The sequence below is a fragment of the Tribolium madens genome, unplaced genomic scaffold, assembly GCF_015345945.1.
Source record: "Tribolium madens isolate multiple individuals breed KSU strain unplaced genomic scaffold, Tmad_KSU_1.1 Scaffold_91;HRSCAF=231;Tcas5.2_LG7, whole genome shotgun sequence".
Lineage (NCBI taxonomy): Eukaryota > Metazoa > Arthropoda > Insecta > Coleoptera > Tenebrionidae > Tribolium > Tribolium madens.
Genome location: NW_025401063.1, coordinates 11382460 through 11398227, shown reverse-complemented (window position 1 = coordinate 11398227; position 15768 = coordinate 11382460). Strand labels below are relative to the sequence as shown.

At 32.7% G+C, this 15768-nt stretch overlaps 1 protein-coding gene across 2 annotated transcripts in view; it reads right to left on the bottom strand.

Annotated features, from left to right (window-relative positions):
• The window catches only part of LOC123011523 (nephrin), a 168619-nt gene extending 162054 nt beyond the window's left edge, over positions 1 to 6565 (bottom strand). For both annotated transcript variants that reach the window (XM_044408991.1, XM_044408992.1), the window contains exon 1: positions 6163 to 6565. In XM_044408991.1, coding sequence (XP_044264926.1) covers positions 6163 to 6229 — 67 coding nt within the window. In that variant the 5' untranslated portion in view covers positions 6230 to 6565. The remainder of the gene's footprint in view (positions 1 to 6162) is intronic.
• Between the last annotated feature and the right edge of the window lie 9203 nt (positions 6566 to 15768).

Here is a 15768-nt window from a genome sequence, read left to right as displayed (position 1 = left end):
TTAAAACATCAATTAAAACATGAATGCTATAAAATATCGAAAATCCGAGCTTATTTTAGGTACATTCTGGACTAGCAAAATACTAATAAATTAGAATTGCAAAAAACATGAAATCATAACACGAGGTAGGTTACAACAATTTATAACTTCAATATTTTTCTGCAAAGTGGTTTGTTTGTTTGTTGGGTAATCCGTAATTTTTGTTGTGTCTTTAATATTACAAATACAAAGTAAAAGGCTGTCCTTATAATTGTCTGCATAAATTTGCTTACCACAAAACATTTCAAAAGTTTGGCACCATTTTTGCCTTTGTTGCATATTGCTCGCAATTTCAAATAAGCGAACATCTTTTGCCCCACAAATGAAACACAGTTTTTACCATTTTATACTATTGTTTTGTAAAATTGAACTGCTGTTAATTTAATATTCTAGCTTTGATTCCTTAATTGACCACTGAGGGCGCACAATAAAATTCTGTCTTTTTTGTTTTATGGCCACTCTGCAGAAACAGTTATCATGGAGAATGAAACGGCCTTATAAGTGTAGCTTTTTGATTCAGATGGCCTTGCTGTTTAGTACTGTCATGGCCAACTTCATCTGTCTTCCGCTGCGCTCCATACGGCCGTAACATACTGTCGATTTTATATGAATGCGTTGAATTCTACTAACCTCAAAAAATCGTCCGGTAACAAGCGTCATCTACTTGATAACTTAAAGACTATAGATATTTCAAATTTGACAATTTTTGTCAAATTTTCAATCATTCTTTTAAAAAGTTCAAAGATCGGCAAGAAATGTTTTGTTTGTAGAGAAAAAGATACTTTATTTGAAATACTTAGCGATAAAGCAGCTCGTGCTGAATGGTTAAAGAATACTCCGAAACTTTGTGGTAATTCTATGAACAAAAATTAATAAAAACATTTACCTAAGTTCCTACTGCTTATTTGTAATAGACAGAATGCTCTCGAATATACATTCATATTCGAGTTTCTGTCTTATTATGATATAAACCCTCTCTATTATCGGACTTAGTTTTCCAAAAAATTTTTAGAATTAGAATGGAAATAGCTACTTGTTCCAGAGGATTGCCAGCACCAAAAAACTGTTACTTTACCTCAGCACGCATTTGGCCGACCAAATTTGTCGTCTCAGTCTTCGACAAACGTTTCAGTAACAAATTAATTTAAAAAGAAGGAATTTTGAATGAGGTGCAGGTAATTTCTAATTTAGAACTGTCAAAATATGAATTAAAAAGTTTTCAGTTAACCAAGTAGATGGCACTACTTACCGGACGATTTCGACGATATTTTTGAGGTTAAGAGAATTGACTTTTGGCTCGTTATGTTACGGCCGTATGGAGCGCAGCGGAAGACAGATGAAGTAGGCCATGGTACTGTTTGTCGTAGTTTTACAGAAATCTGTAAATAAAAGCAAGTGGCGTCGTCTCTTGGTTGTATGTTTTTCATTACCATATGTTTGCCTATGCCTGTGGATCAATCCTGATCATAGGACAATTGTTGAAAAAATGAGAACTACTACGTCGACAACATTGGCGACTAAATTGAGCAACAGCAGGGAAGGTGAAATTTGTGATGTTGAACATTCGTTCAAAGAAGGAGGAATTTTGCAGAATTGCAGCAATCTTTATTTTTCAAATTGTTCAGTTACTTTTGTAAAAAAGTAATAAAAATAATAATCAAGTTGGTTTAAAATATTCACTACAACCACTCGTGGAATATCCAGTTATATTTCACCACGAGTGAAGTATTCGCTTGAATTTGCTGTTGCTAGGATACGAAAGTAAATCTCTGCTATTTTATTGGTTACTATTTAAAAAAATAGAGGTGAATTGAATGACTATTCAATCTATTTGACCAATGAAAATGTAATGTTTGTTGCATCAAGAATACGGATACCTAAAGACTATGTATGTAGTTTTCCGTAATCAAGAATTTAGTCAGGCTCATTATTTCTCGTGAAACACCCCGACATAATGTAACAATACTAAATTAGGCACCTGCTGGATATGAGCCGAAAGCTCGAACAGAAAGAGCTTTCAGTCAAATTGCTGCTCTAATATTCGATTTATTAACAAAACTACTTATATCACGAACTAGCAAAGAGTGGTTAGACATGTGAGAAACTTCCCTATACATCTTCCTCGAGAAGATGCAATAAATGGGCTCATGAATCATCGGGTTGGATATAAACTTGATGACAAAATGATTAAGTTTCCTAAGACCGAACATTTGTACCCCAGGGGTAATTTTTTTTTTATAACCCAGCGCCCTTTTGAGCTTATTAATTAAAAAGCTTGCCAGGTTTCAACCAATTGACACTATTTCACATCAGTTCAAAAAATAACAATTTGCAATTGGAATAAGACAAACAATAACAAGATAATTTATGTAAAAGTATCCTAAGCAAATTTTTCTCGCGGTGATACACTTAGCTGCCATCTCAAAGGAAAGAAAACATCAAAGCTCGAAAATTTAATTTATTTCCTTTCACCTTTTTGTTTCTAATTTGTTAAATTCTACTAAATAGATCTAGAGAGCACCGAAAGCGTTTCTTTATTTGCGGAAGGTATACTAAAGATTTAATTAGTTCAGTTATTGATAAAGGTGTCAAAATCGGAATCATTGAAAATCCAACCGCTGAAATTTTAAACCTAGCTCGCAACAAACGAATAAGTTTAATTAAAATTTCTATGACAATACTATATTCAGCATTTAATTAGACTATATTTCTCAGAAGTTAAACTTGGAAAATTAATTATTCGAGATTAAAATCTAGTTGCTCTATCGGTTCATGAAACATTTTACTTATACGTACTTATACGAGACAGCGCAAATAACCTAATTTCTACGATTCAATCACTTATACATTATTCGAAATAAAAGCCGATACAAATCGTGCAGTCATAAAATTTAGACTTGCATTATTCACATTTAATAAATGAAGAAGCTTTGTCCTAATTTAATTCAATCAGTGTTTCAAATAAATATAACAAAGAGGTTATCAACAAAAAACAATCAATTTTCTAATTTGTAGAAACGTCGTATTTTGTCGATTTTATACAAAACAACTTTTGTAAAACATTCAGCCTGCATTTTTTTCTACTCACAAATAAAAGCTACTCATTGATCGTTAATAAACTAAGTAATATCTAATTATTTACTATTTTATACTATTTCTTTGCAAAATCACTTAACCGAATCATATTTATTTATTTTTGTTGAATTTGTAATCTAGCAAAAACTTAAAAAAATTGGCATAAAAATCCTACTCTCATAAAATATTTATTAATATAAAATAAGCATAAATCTTTGTCTGAACGTGAACGTATTTATAGCAAATGAAGGGTTTACATAAACGAAATAATACGACAATACATCAAATGCACGAATGTCATAATGCTACTCGCAACGCTGCAAAATATGTCGTTGTTTATTTGTTTTATATAGACCATTTACGTATGTAGCAAGAAAATGGTGTAAAGACGTAAAGACAATAAAAAACCAGAAGGTTTATGTGATAGAAAAGAAAAACATACCTAATTTAAAAATTATGCAGTTTTAAGGCAAACCATTCCATCAATGCATGCTAGAAATTTGTAAAAAATTCCGTGAACATAACAGACATCTAAGAATTTCAAGTTTCATATAAAAATTTGCATTACGGTTTGAAAAACAAAACAGTGAGTTTTTGCAAGTCCCTTATTTTAACGTTAACCTTAACGTCATTTAATTGTCGTGTGTATGCATGCGTCTTTCAAGGGCAAAAGGCGTATTCCGTCAGTTGAAAGAAGTTTACGTAAACGTCTAATTTTTTGGCAACGGCCATTTGTCCTAATACGTTAAACTTTTTTAAGATTTGCAAAAACTCTCTTAATGATAAAGATTAATTTTTACATGTCAGCCTGATTCACCTATCTTTGTGCTTGCTTAAATTATTTAAAACCGAATGTCGTTTGAAAGTGTATGTTCTACCTGTGCGCTAATTGTGAGTTTTTATTTTTCATCAAGTAAAAAAAGTCGTATGAAAGCTTTGCCGCGAGCCAATTTTTGTCCGTCTTCATGTGCTCTCGTTTCCTTGTCTTCTTAATTAACCATCGATTTCAGATATCAAACTACGAGTACCTTTTTTAAAATACTTAGTACATTGGATTTCTTAGAAGCAAGCTAATATCTAATATTATGCTGTAGAAGAGGTTACTTCAATCCCATACAAAAACAATAGACCCTAAAATAAAATTTACGTTTTTTGTTATTTCAATAATGATTATTCATAATTTTTGCCATTTTAACTAGTGTAGTCGGCAAATATAAGTTTATTATGAAAATGTAATGCATGTAAAGGGTTTAACTTTCATCTACGTGGCCTTTTTGCGAGTGGCGTAATCTCCTTCCAGTCAACCAAAAGTCACCCCTCTGTTTACATTCCAGCTGTATTAAAATAGGCTTTTTAAAAACAATATTTATTTGGATGTATTCATTAAACTTACCGCTTAAGGGATTTCATTGTTTAAATTTTAAAATGTACGAGAGAAAATAATCATTTGCGAAGAGCGCAACCCTCATCGTTACTTTTTCCGCTCGAAATCCGACTATTCTTTCAACGAATAAATCAGATGTTTCATTACAAAACATAAATATTAGAAGCTATAAATTCGACATTGCGTGCCGATCTTCATGCGGAAGAAGAATTCGCCACATGTACGATACGTCAACCATAAAAATAGGTAAGCTGAAGATGAAAAACTACCCTTATTTAACTTAATGACGGCTAAAGGTTCACGGTTTACGGATTTATTGATTAATTTGCCAATTTACTTTTAAATAGGCGTGTGCTTAAATTTTCACAACTTTTCTGCGAGTTTGTGACGTTTTTAATTAACCGCTTGAAAAGCAAATGACTGACAAGAAATAAATATTGCATGCACTGTAATTTTTGTGTACAATGGTATCAGACGTGGTTTACATTTTCCACACAAAAACGGTAGAAAATCCTCGAGAAACCTGTTTGTGAAAATATACGGAATCTCGCAGACTTCCTTCCCGTTTCAGTCTTTATCGGCCTTGTCGTTAATGATGTATGAGGTTGAGTATTATTCAAAGCAAAAGAATCTAAAAAAAGTTTTTTTAGATTTCAGTAAATCATACAGCTTTTTAAACAGAAATATACAGATTAAAAGAAGGTTCTTTATAACCTATTCTGTTTTATTAGATATTTCTCAATTTTAAGACAAAAATATCAAGTAGGTATAATTATGCCTCGGGCATCATACCTACTCATTTCCGTTTTACTTTGTTTTTAATGGTACATATAAGTTTTTTAGCGACAATTTCGTCATACACGTATCACGATTCACAAGCAAACAGACATAAAATAGACATAAAATCCTTAAATCTCTGAAAGTTAACATTGTAACAAACGATGGCAAAAACTTCATAATTACAAAATATTTTAATTTCTAAATAGAATTTAACTGAAGCTTAAAAATTGAAGATACACAAAAACAAAAATCGTTGTGGCAAGTAAAATATCATCCCATTATAAATTCGTGATTCCGACACCAATTGGATTTTATTTTAAGATTTATCTTCGAAAAAAAAATCAAAGAGTCAAAGCATCCCTGAGAGTGAATACCTTTGACTAAAAGAAAAGCTTTTATTCTATTGTAATCTGCAGCGTTTATATACTCCTCACATTTTTCTCTTGAGCGAATGACGTGTTTAACACAGGAATAAAATCAATCCTCCATATAAAAACCTAATATTCTTAAACGGCCACAAAAAGAATTCAATTTATAAATAAAAATTTTAATTTAGTTTAAAAAGGTTTTAACTGCTTAATGATTATGTTGAATGATATTTATTAAGGCTTCACTTTTAATTATCTATCGAAATTTCTTTATAAATGATCATTTAATACTCATTAAACTTTTCGAAATTCGAAATTAAAAAATATTCTAGAAAAATGTGCAAAGAGTGTTGGATTGAGTCAAATTCTGTCTATCCTGACAAGTCCTTAACGTGTCCTGAGACGCGTTTATCAGATCTAAGGCGTCCAGAATCGATGTCATTAAATTGATAAGATGTAGTAAACATCTTGTGAAGGTTGTGTACGTTGTCCTGCTGTCAAACCCAGCGTTCTTACCTTGTGCTGTCACTGCTGGCAAAATCCCGATGAAAAAAAGTACAAATTTTCGCAAAACCGCAACCATTTTGCTTACAGACAACAGATCTGTGAACCACTCATTAAGCACTTCCCAAACTCAATTAAAAAAAACCTCTGAAAACCACCCACAATCGATAAGATTAATCACTCAAGTTTTGGCGAGTTTATCGTGTTCCGGAGCGAACGTCTCTGGAGCGCTCCGGGATACTTATCCGCAATTAAAATCCGGTTGCCGTGCACCGGAACATTGTCAGATATGTAAATAACAATCCAGAAACACGAAATTTATGCAAATCCTGAAGTAAACTCCGTACACATGGATGATATGTCACTGGAGGTGGGCGGGTCCGGACTAATCGGAATTTTTCCGGAATAAGTTGATTACTACAAGTCTCGCGTGCTACTGAGCTAGCTTTTAGTTGAAAACGTTCAAGCGTGCGCGCGAAAACTCCCCACCATGTCAAATATGTCGCACCCTGGATGCGCACCCGGACCCACCTGAATACGACCGTAAAGTATTTTTGATGTTTGCAGATGAATGACGAAAATTCTTTATCAATTCTTAACTCTTGGGTCGATCCGGATGAGTTTACGGTAGACCACACGATCGAAAAGTGATACGGGCACTGGGAATTCTTGTTAACAGGGGCAAGGGATTAAAGTGACGAAGTAATTCGACCCAGTTTATGATACGCCCCCCGTCATCTTCTTCCAAAAGTCGAACACCATGCAATTTTTAGCGGAAATTATTATGACATGACTTTTAAATATGGTGTTCAAGCGGATATTAAAACTCAAAAACTGTAAGCTTTTATTTCAACTAATTCTAAATAAAATTATCCTAAAGTAAAATATAATAAGTAATCCTTGTTTTCTATACAGGGTGATTTCGATATAGTTTGCGTAATTTTAACTACCAAGTCCCACAGTTGGTTACGTTAACAAAAAAATATAATTTTTTAGAAAAAGGAAATAGTGGACGAGAAAATTATGATCAACATTTGGGTAGTAAATTTAAGTACGACACTGCATAGTCACTTTCCATTACAAGTGATTTTTAGGGTTGCAAAAGAAAAACGGATAAAAACGCTTATCGCTTGGCGTTTTTGTAGCTTTGTCGTTTGTTGACTTTTCAATCAGTGTTAAAATCGCCACTGCAGTCAGTGTTTCGGTGCAAATTTGTAATTAATAATTTGTGTTAATAAAACGAAAAATGCCCTACACTAACATCGAGTACGAGGACGTAGTGTACTGTTATTGCTTAGCAGACGGTAATGGAGAACAACGTTTCACAAATCGCCCAGTTCCCTAGTGCCCCAACGTTTCAATAAACCTTACAACGTACTCGTATACGAGATCATGGCACCGTCCAGCCCCATACCCAAGATAGAGGTCGTACTAACCGGATTTTGGAGGTAGAACCACAAATTCTGGACTTAGTGGAACCAAATCCTGGAACAAGTACACGTAGAATTGCTCATCAGCTTGAAGTATCTCAATTTGTTGTTTGCGTATTCTGTATGGGTTCCTAAACGAACCGGAGTTTTTAAGTGTGGTACTTTTTACCGATGAAGCCGGATTTACGTGTAACGGAGTTTTTAACTTGCGTAATATACATGTTTGATGTGATGAAAATCCTCACGCATTAATAGAACAACGTGATCAAGTGCAAATTCCATGCGTCAAAGAAGTCAAGCCTATATCGCCAATAACGGTCATTATTTTCAGCATCTATTATTGTAACCTTTAAGTAAGTAATTTACGAATGACGTTTTTTTTAAAAGAAATTTTATCATCACTAAACTAACAAAAACGTCTATTACGTCGACTACTTTTTTTATTGCATTTCATTTTCATTTAAGCAAAGCAGTGAGCGTCGAATATAGGATGGGACGGGGTTAATTTTACATTAGCGAATTTCAAATTTTTGACACTGCCCAAAGTTTACATTGCTTCTTCAAATATCATACAAAAAAATACGAAAAGTATATCAAAATGACCCTGTGTATTTGCAATAATAAAATATATGCAATTAAAACAATATTCAAGTACAAGTACATACATAATGTAGGTATCTAAAGTTTCTATTTTTGTTTCCACTGTGATTGTTCTGGAATACCTACTCGTATTTATAAAGATACATAAAAAAATGAATTATGTACGCATTATCTACATATTTGCTAGACACAAATAATAATTAATTACCCTCTTTATGTAAAAGGTTGCAAACATATTTACCCAAAATTATTATTATAAATCCTATCACTGAACTCTTTGAATCTTTTGAACTCCTATAAACTAAAATTGTGATAACTATACATACAATTTTGTTGCTAATTAAATATTTTGTAGCAAGCTTTATTTTGGTAGGATATCTCCAGACCTCAACCAACAGTTGTCAAGCAAGTATTTTGTTTGTTTTGAACAAATTATATTGTTCTGAAAAGCGATTTCGAATATTTGAAGATTTCCTGAAACCTGAAACCTGCTACAAGCGGACACCTGTAGACGAAAGCAATTAATAATTTAAACCCGTTTTTGAGAATAACAATGTTTTCTTGTGTTGTTGGCCTATTTATCAAAATAATAATACAGTGTGTATAATAAAGTGGACGGACAGTTTTCCACGATAAAATTTGATTGGCAATTAATCCTGTTGATATCCGCAGTTATCCAAACGTATGGCTCTCTCTACTAATCCCACATTAAACTTGTGATTTACTCAATGCAAATGACGACTCTTTCTGTTTAGTTCTCAAAAATGAACCCAGGAACTTCACAATTAATCACAAATTTTTTAATGTCTTTCCTTATATAATCCATTTTATTCCCGTTTTTCTTCCATTTAATCTGATCCACTTCCCACGCTTTAGTCTCACAAAATCTTACGTTTTCGCGTTCTTTCCTTGTCGCAAAAATTCAATAAATGTGCTAAATATCTGAAATAAATCAGTTCTTGTCTTCTCATAAACAAACATTAGTTTTTAGAATCAACATCTGACACTTGAAGTCGCTTTAAAGCTCATAGTATTCCGTCGACAATGTACTTTTGAATATTATGTTCACCAAGATGCACACTATTTTGTTTATCGAACATCACGAATGTTACAAGTGGCATCACGACTTCAAGAAAATTCTACAATGTAAAAGATAGTATTATATGTTTGAAACAGCAGTGTTAAAATGCTAATTAATTTATGTCTGGATTTATGAATATTTTAAGCACACTTTCGGACATTAACAATTTTACAATACTATTTCATGCAAATAATTTTCTAAAGGTTTTCTTAAATGTCGGGTTATACAATAAAAACTTGTGTTATTTACACAAACGTATGTTTTTGTAACAGAAAACAAATAGAACTCGAGCTAGGAAACTTTATTTCAAGTTTAGTGTCCTTCCAAGTCCTATTAAAAGAAAATGCTATTTCACATTAAATGCAATATTAATAGAGACTAAACACAAATTGAGCGATTCAGCAAAGTTATTGAAACTCACTTCACAAATATGGGTGCAGACTATTTTAAGATACGTTTATTATACGTTTGTAAAAAATAAAGTATTTCAAGACGATCCCCTGCATTCTATTAGGATCTGTTTTTGATAAATCTCATTTGTCAGCCTAATGGCATTTTTATTGTGAAAAACGAAGCAAATTAACAGGAAAATAGTTCGAAATTAATTTGACGCGCAATGTGCCTCTAAATGGAAACTTATATACATGGGGAAACACAAATCGGTGGGAATTAGGATACCAAATGAGTAGCAGTGCAAAAGAACCATAAAAATATGTACCCACGCAACCGTGATGCATAAAACAAAGTAAAGTCGTTTAATGTAATGCCAGACATATTCTTTTCCCAATGTATCCGAATAAATAGACTGGGAAAATCAAATAAATAGAAAGCACTTTTCCCTTTAAATGACGGGAACGCCCTAAAAATTGGCGTGGTCTGAGCGGTATTCGTAATAAGAACGTTACACTATTTCAGCCTGAACACCATTGAATTATGTAGGGTTGATGCATGGCAACTTAAATCTTAGACATGGCGGTGCAGGTAGACTCTATAAAATTTTCTATTTCAGACAGATGGGCCACTAAAATTTTTCTGCACTAGATTCAGCACGGTTATGAATTTCGTATGATTTTATTATACGATGTGTCTCATTTAAGATGGCCGGTATAAAGCCGCTCGTTTATTTTTATTGCCTAAAGTAACTCCACAAGATGCATTTTCTTTGCCTTCGAATTCACTTCAAATTAATAAGAGTTAAATTTTAACAAAGCAATTAATGTGGTTATTTGTTAGTACTCGTATAAAGTTGGCTGATTAATGCGATTTGTGGTTTGTAACTCTAACTAAGAAAACTCTAAATTTGCATGATAAGAACTTTGAATTTTTAACTTAAAAACATTTTCTCATTGTTATTCAGTTTGTCGTAGTTGAGATGCGACAGATGTTTCTCATATCTCATTGAAAAAAGATTTGTCAAGAATATTTAAGTTTATTTCCAAGTTTTTTACCGTTAAATTTTAGGAAAAGTACGTCAAGTTTTCTGAGTGGGCAGAGACACATTATTAAAAATATTTTAAGATAGGGGACATAAAATTCTTGATAAATTATTTACATTTATGTCAACAACTCGTTTTTGGTTTTACATAATGAAATTTAATTTTACAACGATTTTGACAGACAATTATATAATAAATACTAGCGATTAAAACATTTAACGCTATTTATAAACTAATCAGCATTTAAAATGTCTGCGTATTTAAAATTAAGTTTTGATGGATCAACATATTTCAAAGTGTCAAACATCTTAATTTATTAATTAACAGTGTTCGTTCCCTTTAAAACAATTTGTTCATAGTTTCTTACTCGAGATCAACCTTGTAGTTATTTTATATCGTATAAAGAAATTACAAAGAAATCATACATAATTTACCTTAAACTTTAAAACCTTCGTTTCATTTCATCTTTGATCCAGCTGTCTCGCCACGTAAATACTTAGGCTTTAATCAATAAATTTTCATTTATTAAAAAGCTGACGCAACATACAATTTCAGTTTGATTTCAACTCAATAATTCTAAAACCACATTTTTTCTAGAAAAAAAACTAGATCAATTCTGACCTGAAACATTAGCTGCTTTCAGATTCGTCTTATCTATCACACTAAAAATAAATTTTCATATTTTAAAGCCCTTGTGGACGTTGGGTAAAAGCAATTGCTAGTCAATGTCTCTCTTCATGAAGTTTTAAATCGGCTAAAACCCATACCCATACTTTCAATTTTAGACGTCGAGTAACTAAAGTCGACGAAGGAATAAAATATTTTTCAAGTTTAATTCGGCAAGCATAGCGCAATTATTATTCAAATTACGTTATAAGTACTCTTAATTGTGTGATGCCGGCTGTTCAAGTAGATATAGTGTTACTTTATTAAGGTTGGGATATTATTACCACGGGTCAACAGATGGTGGGTGTACTTAATTAAAATACCTATCTAATTAGCTCTTATTAGATGACTAGAACGACCTTATATGAACGTAATTATCTCAAACATTAGATGTGCAGTTTTGTTTTTACAATTGTTTTTAAGAAAATTATTACAAGCAGATGTTTCTGATTCATACAGAATTTCTTCACCTGTAACTTGTAAGGGTAGCCACCCTCGACACTTTTTCTCTCTTAAATTACTTGCTACAATGGGGTGTCATGTCTGGGGAGCTGTCAAAAATGTGATTCATAATTCAAAGCTTTTATTATTTGTCAGTTAAATTAAAGTGTATTGTAAGTTAGTAAAACAAAATAACTAATTCCAATACATGTCTTACATTTCAAATATTAATGTACAAGTTTTCTTTCACCTTTCACTAGTGTTATATCCCCTTGCTTTCCCCAGCGTTAGGGTGCATAAAATAAGGGAGCATTTTGTTAAAAACGTGATAATTGAGTCGAGATATTAAGTTTAACAGTATAAAATTGAGACGGAAAAAAAAACGTTTCTATTTTGTTATTAGACAGAAAAGTATTTTTTTTGTTCAATATTCTCAACTTTCCATCCAATGTTTAAACGACAAAATTGACCTGTCTGGCGAGATATGTCTCTGACACTTACTCTTTGTATCCACCTGAAATATTTTTTACACTTTTTTAGACAACGTTATTTCTCGTATCTCTTTACACAATATGATGGTGAAATGCGTGAAGCCTTTTACAAATTATTTTGCTATTGAATTGTATCAGAAACTGTTCTAATTAAATATTGATCATTCAAAAAATTCGGATATATTGTTGTATATATTCGAGGTCAGAGTTGAATAGGAAAGTAATGTTCGTATCTTTTTTAGACATTGTTCCGCACCCGTTTCTCGTATATGATATGCATCGTGTCAGTTCCGACACCCCCAAATAGAACCATCAAGGCGATGGAGGTTTGTGTCGATAAAAATAATGTTTGGAAGGAATAGAAAGTAAATGGTTTGGGTGGAGATCGTGACATATAAACGGAGTATTATATTGTCAAAAAATATAATTACATAAAAAATGTTGAATTCTAAAATAAATACAGAGTGTTCCATTTAAAATTTTATCGGTTTGTGTCTTTGCTATTAATAACCTAAAAACAAAAACATTTCAAAGATTCCATAAATTAAGAGCAGAGTCAGACCAAAAAATCACTTTTAATTAGATTATTTTCTATGCAGATAATTATTTATTACCTTGTCAAAAGGTTATTTAACAGCTTTCTTTTATTTAATTTAATTCGTTAATGACATTAATGACAAAAAAATTGGTACTGTATCCTGTATGGAAACAAAATGATAAAACTAGATATAAGATAATCTAATTTTCTGGAGCTTTTAAAAGCACATAGCGATGCCATTTGAATGTCAGAAGACAACATTTTAGTTTTTTGAGGTTTGAAATGAATAGACCGAATTATGACTTAGACTTATTAGACTGCTAAATATACAGAGTGATTCACGAGAAATAATGAGCCTGAGCAAATTCTCGATGCAACCAACATCACAGTTGAAAAAGCAACTTGCGAAAGTGTAATGGTGGTTGCACCGAGAATTTGGACAGGCTCATTATTCCTCGTGAATCACCTTGTACGAGTATATTAGGAATATTTTTGTGATTTCTCAATGAACCATTATGCTTTGTATGGAACAATAATAGGTCAAAATATTGACGAAATACAATAAAACTTTAGTTCCTACCATTTTTTTCTTAAAATAATTTAAGCAATTTAACTCACCTCGAAATCCAATTCTTGTAGAATCCCAATTTTTTAAACAAGTTTGTTTTGCAATCTTTGTTAGACCTGATCCTCTCTGACATACGTGAACTCAGTCCGATGAGGTCCAAAGTCCCGGTATGTCCTTCAGCATCCGTCATCTGCCGATCTCGGTTATCTCTCTTTGGCAGCGCCCTTCGATAAATTCGCTGCAATTTTTCTCGCGTCCGGGTGTTAATTCCAGAGACAAAACTCGGGCGTGTGTTTGTGTATGGTATCGTGTTTGATTATAGGGGGCGCCATTAACGCCATCGATCTCTCGTGGCATGACTAATTCTCAACCGGTCTTCTATTAGACACCCGCGCTCGCAGCAGCTGCGCCCCCATTTGTCTGTGAAGCGTGCAACGGTTTCCCCTAAAAACATGTACCTGGATGTCATATTTCTCGAAGCATTGACAAAAATAATGGAGGGCAATTCGCACCCCAGAAGCATTAATTTTTTTGTCTGCTAAATAGTTGAGTCGGTGATGGCAACTTTGTTTATGTCAGGTATGTGGGCACTTTCAGAGCGAAAGTTTTAAACGAAAGCTCCAGGCTGTGCTAAAAGAGCCGTTTAAATGGTTATGGCTATTTTATTCAGGCTTAGAAAGTGCTAAATGTTTCAGTGTGCTACTTAAGAAACTGAAATGATTTGCAAGGATTATTGTTTCAGGGAAAAGTCGGAGGATGACGGAAGAGAGCTTTATGAGACGACGTAATTACAGAGAGAGCTTGGCACACTTTTTTATTCAGTTGTATTCATGTGCTAATTTTTAAGTCGAGTTATAAGTCGCAAGTCACGATTATTTGAAAAAAGTAGCAAAAACTGCATTATTTAAGATGATTTCTTTTATTGCAAATGTCAATACATATGTCAATAAAGTAAACATCTCTAGTGTATACAATTTACTGCAACGCCAAGTTTAACATCTAAAAAGAGATCTGTTAGATTTTATTGACATAAACAAGACAAGTTTCATCTCTTAATTTAAAAAAAATACACTTTTATATTTTCTTTTTATTTTGCGTTTTTAACAACTCTAGTTAGTAATGCACTCGTTTAGCTGGGTTAACAGCTTCTTACAATGGCTTACTAGCCTAGTGTAGTTTATGTTTTTATTTTTAATATTGGCGACAATGACGTTGGAAATTAAATTGCTTTCAATGAACTGATCAACTAATCAACTGAAATCTTGAGGATTTATTTTCAGATTACGCACAATTCCGAATGTCAGTTCGAGTTAAATTTTCGGACGCCTTCGTAAGTACCTAGAATTATTACATTATGTCGTGGTCCAAAACTGCGCGGAGGGCGGAGTCAATTAGGGATAAAGTAAATTTTCGTAGAAAATTCTAAAAATAATACTTCTACGTGTCAACAACTGACTCAAAATTTCTTTTTAAGAATATTTCTTAAAAAAAACAGCACAAAAAACCTAAAATGAAAATACGGTATAAAACATTGCTTACAGAAGACCATTCAAGTTTTTTAAGCTTTAAGAAAGCGTAAATGTTACAATATCACTTAAGAAATTAAAAATTTGAATACACCTCTTGCTACATCTAAGTTAATCATTCTTGCGCAGGAGCTCTTGTTAAGTCTTCCTTTAAAAATAGTGGGTAGCCATAAGTAAAAATCTGGTTAGCATTTCGTCACTTTAAGCGTTGACAATTATTATAGATACCTAGTAAAAGCGTAAACTGTCTTCATACTTTTCTTAACTGGTATTGATAACATTTATTCACTTTTGAGATTCATAGATATTTTGAAAATAGAAACTTAATTAAACAAAACTTAAAAAATACATTTAATTATAATTTAATTATAATGATGATAGGCATGCGCAAACTAGTTAAGGAATTGTAAAATCGTAGACTTGTAGACTCTGGGGTTATACCTGACCTGTTTTGACCTAACCACTGCTCTATGAAGTCTTTTTTTTAGGACTTAGACTAATTTAAATTTATATGCCGACGAACACCTGACATACATCCAAGATACATAATTGTCCAAAAACGCGTGCGGGCAGATATTTTGTTGGCTATCTGTCCGCCAAAATATTTGGATGAATAACGATTGTCATATTCTTTCGCACAAATGTGCGTATATGCGGACGGATATTTTCCCGTTTATTTGTCCGTGATAATGTTCGGATTAATAGCGATTGTCATATCCGTCCGCACATACCTATTTGTACGGACAGATAGCACGACATTTTATTTGTTCACACAAATGAGCGGACGGCTAACCACGCCCTCAAAAAATATTAGTAATTGTTGCTAAAGCTTTCCAGCTTT